We start from the raw sequence: 12,751 nt of genomic DNA, 5'->3' as shown, positions 1-12,751 counted from the left end.
CCTTACTGTTAATAAATCTTGCCAGTTTCATTCCAAGTAATCCCCTTTCTGGTTGACCTGACTCTTTATCAATCCCTCTCTCTCCAAGGAAATGTTTTACTTACCCACCCTAAATTGCCACAAAAGTTTATTGATTGGCTGTGTACTCTAAAAGGGCTTGAAAGATTACCCCCAGGAGGTGGAATGTGCTCTTAGCCAGAGCAGATTCCTAGACTTGACCCTCAGTCATGGCACCCTTGAAACTCCCAAGTGGAATCATTCCCTGGTGAGTTAATAATGGTACACTGTGGGCAGGACCTGGCTTCCTCATCCTGTACCTTCCCCTTTATTGGTATCCTTTTCTGCTCTAGGTAACCTGGATTTTGTGATCTGTGCACATCAGAGGTTCCCAAACTTATTTGGCCTACTGCCTCTTTAAAAAAAATTACTCAGTGCCCCCCTGGAAATATATTTTCTTTAATAATTTCTTTTGAAATTTGCATCATTTCAACATACACAACACAAGCACATATGTATATTAAAATAACACCTCTTAAATTTAATAATTTGTGACTTCTTGCACTGAAATTCTGATGATGCAATATTGAATCATGTAACCATATAGCATCATATTGTAAACAAGTTGTTCTTGCTGATGCATGCTGGACTTCCAACAATGTGTGATACACTCTGCTGACAACACTTGTTTGTTAAGACCTGTCAGTGGACTTGATCACTGATGGTCTACAACTTGTGTTTTATATGATTATTTGGAAAATAATGTAATCACTATGACTTTAACACAGTTACACAACAGATGAAACATGTACAAATGGTTTTTTTTTTTCCAAAATGTTCTACTCTTCTTTCTTTATGCTTCTACCACTCCTTTGTTTTTATTCAATGCCTCAACTGCACCCGAGGCTACTACCGCCACCCTGGATTGTTCAGCTCCCACGCAGGAGCAGTATTGCCCACTTTGCTAACCTGTGAGTAGATGATTTTCTTTGCAGGAGAATGAATGATTATAAGCACTTTGAGGTCAGAAGTTGCTTTTGTTCATCCTTATTCTTACCGTTTCTGTAAGGCACACAGTAAGAGCTCAAAACATGGTTGATTGGTTTGTTAATTGAAATTCAAGGTAATTTCTCCTGACAGTAGTAGACATTGGGAGGGAGTGTCACTATGAAAGGACATAGGGAGAGGGAGGGAATCAGGAACTCTAAGAGGCAGAGGTGAAGAGCAAGTACATTACTGACATTTTCTCCATTGTTTTCTTAAATCTAGACAGTCAACAAAGTCACACATCAAGCCCTGATTTGTAGCATTTCCTGATTTCTGAAGTGTAGTTCTCACACTGAAAATTTAATAGCCAGCTTTTGCTTGCTGAGTCAACTTGTTTCCAGCCTACTCCTGGGAGCTCAGGTCTTCTGACATTCAGTATATTTCCCACTCTACCACACTGTAGGCCTACGCAACAGCACTATACTGTCAGTTGTCTCCTGGTTATGGACACATTGATAATTTTTGCCCTTCTGTGACCTCTTATCTATCCCTAAGTTAGGACCTCACTATCCAATGCACCCGAGAAGGACAGGCAGCATCCCCTTCCTTTAGCTGTGTTGCTGCTAAATCAGCTCTGAATTGGAATGCAGAAAGGAGAGCAGGGAGAGAGGAAAGGTGACAAGTCAGCCAAACAGAAGGGATCATTTACTGAAAGTTATAGCCCCTTTTGGATCTTGCCATTGACAATCAACAATAGGCACATGGTGGGATTCTGATTCTGTTTCACATCATTTTCTGTTAGTGTCCTGTATCAAGGGCTCTTGCTGCATCCCAGCCAGCAGGCCGAAAATTCAGGAAGCCATCTGGAGATGCAGGATGAGTCAGAGGGCCCAGAGCAAACCAAGAACAACATGACAGAGAAGGTGGGGGTGGGGGGGGGAGCTCTCCACTGAGATCACAGAGTACAATTAGCAACTTCCCCTTCTAAAAGCATATATGACATGAACCAAATCTCTGGAGAGGACTAGGTCAATTTGTTTTAATAAGTAGTGAGCATCTGCTGTGCACAGAATTGTCATAGGTACCTGCTTAGATGGATGCCAAAGAGGCAGAAGGCTCATTTCTCAGCAATCAATCAATCAAGATGTATTGATCGAATTCCTCCTATGTGCCAAGAATCCTCTCAGGAGTTAAGGATGTAAAGACATAAATGAAATAGTTGCTGTCCTTAAGGAGCTTATATTCTATAGGGCAAAACAATGTACACAGAAAAGTGTGTGTTGAAAATACTCCAGATAAATTAAAACTATATACAAAGTCATTTTCAAATAGTAGCTGGGGGAATCAAGTAAGCCTTCAGGTAGGAAGCAGCTCCTGATCTGAGTTTTGGAGGAAATCAGGGCTTCTGGGAGGGGGAGGTAAGGAGAGATGGCATTCATTCCTGGCAGGGGGACAGTCTGTGCAGAGGTGTAGGCATGGGCTGTGTAAATAAATAAAAAGGCGAGTTTGGCTGAGCCATCGCATGTGAAGGGGAACATTGTGTAAGTCTGAAGAGGTAGGCTGGAACTAGATTGAAAAAAAAATTAAATGCCAAACAATTTATGTTTGATAATAGAAATAATGGGAAACTAGTCAAGCTTTTGAGTAGGAAAGTGACATGGTCAGACTTGTGCTTTTATAAAATCATTTTGGCTGTTGAATGGAGGATGAGATTAGAGAGGGGAGAAACAAGACAGGATAGCTATAATACACCCTGCTTTAATAGACAAAAATTAAAAATAAAATGTTAGATGTCAGGAAAAAAATAGGAAAAAAAGCACTAGACTCAGAATGGACAGAGCACATCATTTCTCTCAGTCCCTGTTGTCTGGCTGGAAAATTGGAGGTTATAAGTGTTTTTCCTAACTCATGGACCTGTTGTGAGGAAATTACTTAGAAACTACAAATCACCATGAGAATGCAAGTTACTATTATTTCTATGAGGAAACAATCAGAAATCATTAACTAATACTCATTCTTTCAACAAATATTTTCTGAGCATCTTTGGAAAGGAAAGGAAAGGAAAGGAAAGGAAAGGAAAGGAAAGGAAAGGAAAGGAAAGGAAAGGAAAGGAACTAAAGAATACTAGTGAGCAAATGAATCTTCCTTGATTCCATTCCCTATAGCCAAGAGAAATCTTTTTAACCCCACATTTTCTTTTTTTAAATTTTAGTTTATGAAACAAAACAAACATTTCTTTGACATTGTAGAACAAAAGTAGAACAAAGCAGAACAAAAAAAGATGGTTGCTCATGAAACTGCAAATCTTTAAATACACCTTGTTATTCCTTTGAAATATATAATAAAGCTATAGTATAACTTTCATTTCTTTTCTTCCCTTTTTTTCCTTCCCTCTCTCATGCCCTAAAGATGGCTATCATTACACACAAATATGTATATATATATATATATGTATATGTATACATGTATATGTATGTGTATATACATATATATATGTTTTATATATGTAAAACCGTTCTATATATAGTTCTACTTATCATTTCTTTTTCTGGATGCAGATAGCATCTTCCTTCCTAGGTCAAAATGACTTAGTCACTCAAAGTTGTTCTTAAAATAATATTGCTATTATTGTACACAATATTCTCTTGGGTCTGCTCATTTTGCTCTTCATTATTTTGTGCATCTCCCAGTGCATCCTGGGTCATCTCCAGTCATCCTGAGGATTTCCTTTCTTTTCCTCTTTCCTTTCCTTTCCTTTCCTTTCCTTTCCTTTCCTTTCCTTTCCTTTCCTTTCCTTTCCTTTCCTTTCCTTTCCTTTCCTCTCCTTTCCTCTCCTTTCCTCTCCTTTCCTCTCCTTTCCTCTCCTTTCCTCTCCTTTCCTCTCCTTTCCTCTCCTTTCCTCTCCTTTCCTTTCCTTTCCTTTCCTTTCCTTTCCTTTCCTTTCCATCTTCTCTGGAAGAAAAGTGAGGCTGGTGACCTGCAGAGCCCTCCCTCACTCAAAACAAAGTCAAGTGCCAGTCATGTCATCATTTCTCTGATGGCATGGTCTTCTTCAGCAATGAAAAACAAATACAATTTCATGCAAGTCTATCCATATTTTTTCTAAAAACATCTCTACCCAACATCTTCTTAGAGAACTGTTTTCTGGGTCTCTCTTATGCCCTTATCTTAATGTATTTCATATCACAATTATTTCCATACATTTTGTAACCTCGCTATTTTATTTTCAGCTCCCTAAGGCCAATGACCATGCTGCTTTTACCTATGTATCCCCAGGGTTGCACCTGAACACCAGGCCCACTTCCTTAGTAAATATTTGTTGACCTAACTTGAATGAAAGTGAACTGAATTGTGTAAGTGGCACAGTTAGAGCAATCCAGGAACCTAGAAGGATTAATTTTGGTAGTCTGGGAAGGCCTGCAAAGACATCATGGAGGAGGTGGGAGTTGAGACGGTCCTTGAAGGACAGGTAAAATTTACTTGAGAATATGGGATAAAGATACAGAGGCTGGAGTGAGCCACATTCAGGGGACTGGTAGAAAACCTCTTGAATGTAGTATTTTGGGCACTAGTGAGGGGTTTAATTCAATTCCATTTAACCAACACATCCTACCTGCCTACTGGAGGCAAGGTCTTGTGCCAGGTCCTGGGAGTACAGAGATAATTATGACACAGATCCTGCTCTGCAGAAGCTTCCAATCTAAGTGAAGAAGTAATGATACAAAGGAGAAGAAGATAAAGGAAAAAGAGACCCAGGCAAAATACAATAAAAAATGAAGCAGATAATAATACCTGTTCTCCTCCCCCCCCCCCCCCCCCCCACTCCTAGGGAGATCAGATGGGATGCTATTCCATGCAGCACACTGCATGACACTCAGGGTAGAAGGGAGAGCTTAGTGTTCTTTTTTTATTATAAATTAATTAATGTATTTTGAGTTTTCAACATTCACTTTCACAAGTTTTAAATTTTCTCCACTTCCCTTGCCCTCAGCCCCAAGATGGCATCAATCTGATATAAGAGCCTAGTGTTCTTAGATAAGACATGGTCCCTGCCCTCATGGAACACACAGTCCAAAAGGCAAAGAGGAGTTTACTCATCCCCAGAAACTGCTGCTAGCTCGAACAGGGAAATATCCACTGATCATTTTGAAGTCAAGTCCATCTGGCCAGGATTAGGTGAGGTTAAAAGTTGTACCCTTTGTTGGGACACCACAGTAGGTATATTTGGAAAGAATTGGCAAGATCTATCTTGCCTGTCTCATCGCTGGGTTCTCAGGGTCAAAGGCAATAATTACATCCCCATGGCTCACAATACATTTTCTGCACTGGCCAAAGCTGCCAATAATATAGACAGTATTTAAGGACTACATGGATCATTAAGATACCACCTGGGAGTCATAATAATAATAGTTCCCTACATTTGTCCATCAATTTACAGCATTCTGAGGCCTCCCTTGAACATCCATAACTGCAATTGGTCTTCATAACAAGCAAGGGTAGAGAAAGTAGACAGGCATAATTATTCTCATTGTATACGCAGGAGAGAACTGAGGCCCAGAGAGATAAACTGTCTTACCCACAATCACACAGCTTTTCAGAGGCAAGGGTGGGGCCAGAAGTCAGGCCTGCTGTGCTGTTTCTATAACATAGTGTCAATGAACGTTTTTCTCTGGAACTTCCAGCAAGGTATCTATTGTCCAAAATCAGCACTACTGTTAGGAAAACCTTATAGTTCTCATCTCATGATTACAAAGTCACGATCAGTAGATTTAAGAATCAGAGACTTTGGTGGGGGTGGAGCCAAGACGGTGGAGTAGAAAGATGCACATACACATAGCTCCGAAACCCACAACCCATAGAACATCTGTTCAAAGGAACTCACGGTAAATCCTGGAGCAGCAGAGGCCACAGAACAGTGGAGCGAAGGAGATTTCTTTTCCAGAGGGACCTGCAAACCTCTCCCAAAAGGTCCTTCGCTCCACGGACTGGGAGCCGAGCACAGCCCGGTGGCAGCACCAAGAGGAGAGATCAGAGCAGGCTTCAGGGATGGAATCTCCAGCGGCCACGCGGGTCCCCCATGCACAGGTGACAAGGGTCGGTGAGAGGGTCTCTTTGGCGGGTCGAGAGGGGAGTGGGGTGCCCCCATAAATCAGGCCCCCTCAAGAGGCAACAGCGGAGGCAGGAGCAGACAGGGGCTCCCCAAGCAGGCAGGAGCCTGGATCCATTGTTGAAGGTTTCTGCTTAAATCCCCTGAGGGAACTGAGCCCTAGAGGCGGCCCTACCCTGAACTGAGAACCTGAACTTAATCTCACACTGAATAGCAGCCCTGCCCCCGCCAAAAGCCCTGAGGCTGGGAAGCAGCATTTGAATCTCAGACCCCAAGCACTGGCTGGGTGGATCTGGAGGCCAAGTGGGTGTGAAGAGAATACTCAGAAGTCAAGTCACTGACTGGGAAAATGCCAAGAAAAAGGAAAAGAAATAAGACTATAGAAGGTTACTTTCTTGCTGAACAGGCATTTCCTCCCTTCCTTTCTGTTGAGGAAGAACAATGCTTAAAAACAGGGAAAGACACAGAAGTCAAGGCTTCTGTATCCCAGCCCACTCAATGGGCTCAGGCCATGGAAGAGCTCAAAAAGGATTTTGAAAATCAAGTTAGAGAAGTGGAGGAAAAGCTGGGAAGAGCAATGAGAGACATGCAGTCAAAGCATGAACAGCAAGCAGGTCAGCACCCTGCTAAAGGAGACCCAAAAAAATCCTGAAGAAAATAACACCTTGAAAAATAGGCTAACTCAATTGGCAAAAGAGGTTCAAAAAGCCAATGAGGAGAAGAACGCTTTCAAAAGCAGAATTAGCCAAATGGAAAAGGAGCTTCAAACGCTCACTGAAGAAAATAGTTCTTTCAAAACTAGAATGGCACAAATGGAGGCTAATGACTTTATGAGAAACCAAGAAATCACAAAACAAAACCAAAAGAATGAAAAAATGGAAGATAATGTGAAATATCTCATTGGAAAAACAACTGACCTGGAAAATAGATCCAGGAGAGACAATTTAAAAATTATGGGACTACCTGAAAGCCATGATCAAAAAAAGAGCCTAGACATCATCTTTCATGAAATGATCAAGGAAAACTGCCCTGAGATTCTAGAACCAGAGGGCAAAATAAGTATTCAAGGAATCCACAGATCACCATCTGAAAGAGATCCAAAAAGAGAAACTCCTAGGAACATTGTAGCCCAATTCCAGAGTTCCCAGGTCAAGGAGAAAATATTGCAAGCAGCTAGAAAGAAACAATTCAACTATTGTGGAAATACAATCAGGACAACCCAAGATCTAGCAGCTTCTACATTAAGGGATCGAAGGGCATGGAATAGGATATTCCAGAAGTCAAAGGAACTAGGACTAAAACCAAGAATCACCTACCCAGCAAAACTGAGTATAATACTTGAGGGGAAAAATGGTCTTTCAATGAAATAGAGGACTTTCAAGCATTCTTGATGAAAAGACCAGAGCTGAAAAGAAAATTTGACTTTCAAACACAAGAATGAAGAGAACCATGAAAAGGTGAACAGCAAAGAGAAGTCATAAGGGACTTACTAAAGTTGAACTGTTTACATTCCTACATGGAAAGACAATATTTGTAACTCTTAAAACTTTTCAGTATCTGGGTACTGGGTGGGATTACACACACACACATGCACACACACACACACACACACAGAGACAGAGTGCACAGAGTGAATCGAAGAGGTTGGGATCATATCTTTAAAAAATGAAATCAAGCAGTGAGAGAGAAATATATTGGGAGGAGAAAGGGAGAAATGGAATGGGGCAAATTATCTCTCATTAAAGAGGCAAGCAAAAGACTTATTAGTGGAGGGATAAAGAGAGGAGGTGAGAGAAAATCATGAAGTTTACTCTCATCACATTCCACTAAAGGAAGGAATAAAATGCATATTCATTTTGGTATGAAAACCTATCTTACAATACAGGAAAGTGGGGGAGAAGGGGATAAGCAGGGTCGGGGGGAAGATGGAAGGGAGGGCATGGGGAGGAGGGAGCAATTTGAGGTCGACACTCATGCGGAGGGACAGGATCAAAAGAGAATAGAAGTAATGGGGGACAGGATAGGATGGAGGGAAATATAGTTAGTCTTATACAACAAAACTATTATGGAAGTCATTTGCAAAACTACACAGATATGGCCTATATTGAATTGCTTGCCCTCTAAAGGGAAGGGGTGGGGAGGGAGGGAGGTAAAGAAGTTCGAACTCAAAGTGTTAGGAACAACCGTCAAGTAGCATTCTTGTCGCTGAGAAATAAGGAATATAGGTAAAGGGGTATAGAAAGTTATCTGGCCCTACAAGACAAAAGAGAAGATGGAGACAAGGGCAGAGAGGGATGATAGAAGAGAGAGCAGATTGGTCATGGGGCAATTAGAATGCTTGGTGTTTGGGGCGGGAGGGGACAAAACGGGAGAAAATTTGGAACCCAAAATTTTGTTAAAATGAATGTTAAAAGTTAAAAAAATAAATAAATAATAATTAAAAAAAAAAGAATCGGACACTTTTAGGGCCAGCAGAAACCTTCCATCAACCCCCTTCTTTTGCAAGTGAAACCCAGCAAATTTACTCAAGGTCATCCGTAATTTAGTAGCAAAAGCAATTTCATGGCATCAAAGGAGAGGATTATTATATTCCTATTTCTTCTATTTTATGGACAGAGACTCTGATGCCCAGATTTGCTTCCTATCATTACATTAAAAAGCAATTGGAACTAGGAATCAAATTCTCTGTTAAGATGTTTTTACAGGGAAAAGGTCAATGCCTAACTCAAACTTCTAGATTATTTTCAGCCTCAGTGACATTGGTTCAAAATAAACATAAATTGACCCAATGTAAATCTTTTTCTTTCAGGCAAGCTGAGACATTATTCACCAGGAGGGCACTTTGCAAAGCCAAAGCAATGATGTCTGGTCTATCTAATTTCCAGAGGTTCCTGTGAATGTGAGATCACTTGGAAGAATTTCCTGGTGCTTAAAAGGGTCTATTTGTGCAACTTATTTAGAGAGTCTTTTAACTTTCAAGCCTGACATTTGCTTAATGAAATAAGTGAAACAAACTACCAGGGTCCTTTACTATCTTAGCTATCTATGAGTCTTTTCTGATTGTGTCTGAAGGTCATAGAACTGAAAGGGACCTTAGAGGACACCTCATCCAAACTCTCCATTTTACAGATTAGCAAAATGAGTCTCAGAGAAAGGAAATAATTTGTTTGAGGTCACAGTCGGTTAGTGTTATATCTCAGGTTACAATTTCAACTTAAGAAAAAAACACAGAGGAGACAGAAGGCATGGTGCAATGTAAAGATCTCCAAAATAGCGACCTAGATTCCAGAAAATCTAGATTCCAGTTCTAGCTCTGCAACAAATGGCCTAGGTGACCTTGGGCAAGTCATCTTCCCTCTCTAGGCCTCAGCTTTTCTATTTGCAGAATGAGGGAGTTGGATTAGATCATTTCTAAGGTTTTCCTAGCTCTGACATTCAAAGACCCTTTGAGAGGAATGTCGATGTTGTCAAATAAGAGCATCATCTAAAAATATAAAAAGGTAGCTAGGTGGCACAATGGTTAGAGTTCTAGGCCTGGAATCTGGAAAATCTGAATTCAATTTCTCCCTCAGACTCATATCAGCTGTGTGACCCTTTGTAAGTCACTTAACCCCTGTTTGCCCCAGTTTCCTTATCTATAAAATGGGGATTATAATAATCCCCTCCTCCCAGGGCTGTTTTGAGGATCAAATGCAATAATATTAGTAAAGTGCTTTGCAAGTCCTAAATCTCCATTTCAATGCTAGCAATCATTTTCATTAATAATATTCATGAGCATAACAACAGGGGCTGCTGGAACTTGACGAGGAACACTTAGAAGTGTGCATCGGAAAGTTTTAGAGTTGAAAAGACTTTTTGAGGTCATCCAATCTGAATTCTTTTTTCGTTTTTTAGAAATGAGGAAACCAAATCCTAGAGAAGGGAAATTAATTTCCAGTCATCACACCAATTGCAGGCAATAGGGCCTCTGACTCGAAACACAGTGTACTTTTGAGGTCATTTTGATCTTCAAGAACAAAGGACAACAATCAGCTAATTTTCCATTACATCAAGGTATCTCTATTTGAATTGGTACCTTTATGAATCTACTATTAAATAACCAAAGCAGATGGGCATATGTTTGGTGTTTACTTATCTGGGTAGATGATGTCTCCCTGCAATAGAACATAAGGTCCATAAGGAAAAGTACTGTTCATTTTTTGCCTTTACATACCTAATCACTTAGCACATAGTAGATACTTAATGAACTTCTTCAGACAAGTTTTCAATTTCTTGTTTACCTCTAAAAAGAAAAGTGCCATTAATGAAAAAATATACAATGATTGCTGAAAGACACTGTTCTTAAAATTTTTATCTACCATCGAGCTTTATCAAGGCCAAATAATAAACCATTCAGTTTTCCATATATTATTAAGGAAAAGATTATGTACTTATACTAGCGTGAAAAAGACAAGAAATGGAAAAAAATATAAAATCATGCTGCCATAATAATAACTACTATAGTCATTACCGAAAAATATAATTTTCATCTTAGTTTTTGTGGATAGAACACTGGGTCTCAACTCGGTAAGACCTGCGTTCAAATATGGCTTCAAACACTTACAGATTTTAAATTGCTGGGCAAATTATTTAACTTCTGTCTGTCACTCATCTGTAAAATGAGGATGATAATAATAGTGCCTCTTCCAGGGTTGTTGTGAGGACTAAATGACAAAACATGTAAAGCAGTTTTCAGACTTTAAAAATGCTATATAAATTCTATCTATTACTATTATTACATAAAAATTACAAGAAATTTCTCAAACACTCTCCTAAAAGAGTTCAAATGAAGGCAGGAATTTTAGAAATCATTTTGACTTATGGTACCTCACAGTAAGAAAATGTTGCTATAACAAAGGGATAGACATGGAAAACAGTGATGAACCTATGAGTGTTACAAATTAAAATGGACAGGATACTCATTTTAAGCAGAGTTGACAAATGTTGATTCTGAAAATGCCCATTTCACTTAATTCATTTCTACTGAGTAATTAATCATAAACTATGCCCCACAAATAGAAAAAAAATCTAAAGATAAATACAAATTAAAGTTTCTTATTTAATACCTTTGAAGCTGGTCCTGCACCTGCTCTACAATTTTAGATTCAACGAATTTTGAATTTCAGCTTTTTGGCGATTAATAATCTCTTTATATTTGGGTAATTCATCTTCTGTTCTTAACCGTTCATCTTCTATACACTTCACCTGCCAAATAAGCATGTTACATGATATTCTTTTGTTTCTTATAAAAATTCATTGTAGTGACTATATATTAATATTCTATAAATACTCCAGGCAGTGTGGTATAGTTGCGAAAAAAAACAAAATGAGGAAAGAGATCAGGATTCTAGTTTCATTTCTATCACTAAGTACTATTTGTGTCCTTTCATAGGTAAATCACTTAATTCCTAATTGTTTCTTCATCTCTAGAAAAGAGCATTAATACTTGGGCTAGTCAAAAAATTATTGTACAGTGAGACTCATATGAAATAATGTATACGAAAATACTTTGAAGTTACAAAGTGCTATATAGATTCAAGACAGTGTTTTGAAAGGGTAGACTAATTTTGAAAATGATAACAGCTTTAACAATGTATTTCACAATAAATAGGATGCATATTAGAGGAAAAAGTCATATTATTTTTTAAAATGAGGTATGTAGATATTATGTATTCGATTTGCCCGACTATTAGAAATTAAAGCAGCATTAACATATTCAGGGGAATTGTAGGGAAGGGTCTTTGTAGTCTTAATGAAAAATTTTTCCCCTACAACTATTAAGGGCTCAGATATCTTATCAGTTGACTGGCTATCAACACTGTTTCTAAGTCAAATGCCTAAAACCAAATCGTTAATATTATATATTGGCTTAAGTGCCTTTGGAAACGGGTATAATATTCTAAAACACACTAGTGGCAAAAACTTTAAACAAGCACAGAACAAGACTGTATTTTATTATTCAAGAATGCCTATTCTCTCCTATAATGATGTCTCCGCAATTCCCACCTCTCCTCCAACCTACTCCCATCCCTGCAAAACAATCAAACAAAAAAATAAGATTCATGATCAAAATTTTAAATGCTACTTTATTCTCTCTTTGGCCCAATGATAACTAAGTCAATTACCTTTGTTTTTAGTATCCATAGCTCATCCATACCCTCCTTAAATATCCACTTCAAATCTTCTAGTTCTTTTATTTTCGCACGATGCACCTTGTCAAATTTTAAAAAGGAGATCACAATAAAATGTTATCCATCACGAACCAATTAACTTGTGCCAAACACTTTGCCTGCTCTTTGTAATAGGCAGAAACCATTTTTGCAAAGGAAGCTGTCCTGACTTTCTGCATTTGTTATATGGTAGAAGGTATGTGCAGAACATAAGTATTCACCTCTAGCTGATCAGATTTTTCTTGCATTTGTTTTTCTAGCTCTCCTTTGGTGACTTTAAGCTTTGCATCTAATTCATTTGATTTAATTTCTTCTGACTCCTGGTGGAAGAGAATGAAAAGAAAAAACAAGAATTTAATTTTTAAGTTTCACACTTTCAAAAGTGTAAAAAGCTTTGCTATTATATTTTGTTATTTGTTGAAATCATTTAACCAATGTTTTACTTTAATAC

At 38.7% G+C, this 12,751-nt stretch overlaps 1 protein-coding gene across 2 annotated transcripts in view; it reads right to left on the bottom strand.

Annotated features, from left to right (window-relative positions):
* LOC140515403 (coiled-coil domain-containing protein 186-like) overlaps positions 1 to 12,751 on the bottom strand; it is a 35,054-nt gene that overhangs the window by 15,640 nt on the left and 6,663 nt on the right. For both annotated transcript variants that reach the window (XR_011971005.1, XM_072626077.1), the window contains 5 exons: positions 12,522 to 12,620; positions 12,256 to 12,342; positions 11,197 to 11,335; positions 10,695 to 10,794; positions 10,305 to 10,373 (listed from right to left, as the gene is read on the bottom strand). Coding sequence is in view for 1 of the 2 variants with exons in the window: in XM_072626077.1 (XP_072482178.1) it covers positions 11,222 to 11,335; positions 12,256 to 12,342; positions 12,522 to 12,620 (300 nt within the window). In the remaining variant the exon portion in view is untranslated. The remainder of the gene's footprint in view (positions 1 to 10,304; positions 10,374 to 10,694; positions 10,795 to 11,196; positions 11,336 to 12,255; positions 12,343 to 12,521; positions 12,621 to 12,751) is intronic.

Source organism: Notamacropus eugenii, chromosome X (genome assembly GCF_028372415.1).
Source record: "Notamacropus eugenii isolate mMacEug1 chromosome X, mMacEug1.pri_v2, whole genome shotgun sequence".
Classification (NCBI taxonomy): Eukaryota; Metazoa; Chordata; class Mammalia; order Diprotodontia; family Macropodidae; genus Notamacropus; species Notamacropus eugenii.
Note: the sequence above shows the minus strand (reverse complement) of the source record. Positions and strands in the feature narration are given on the sequence as shown.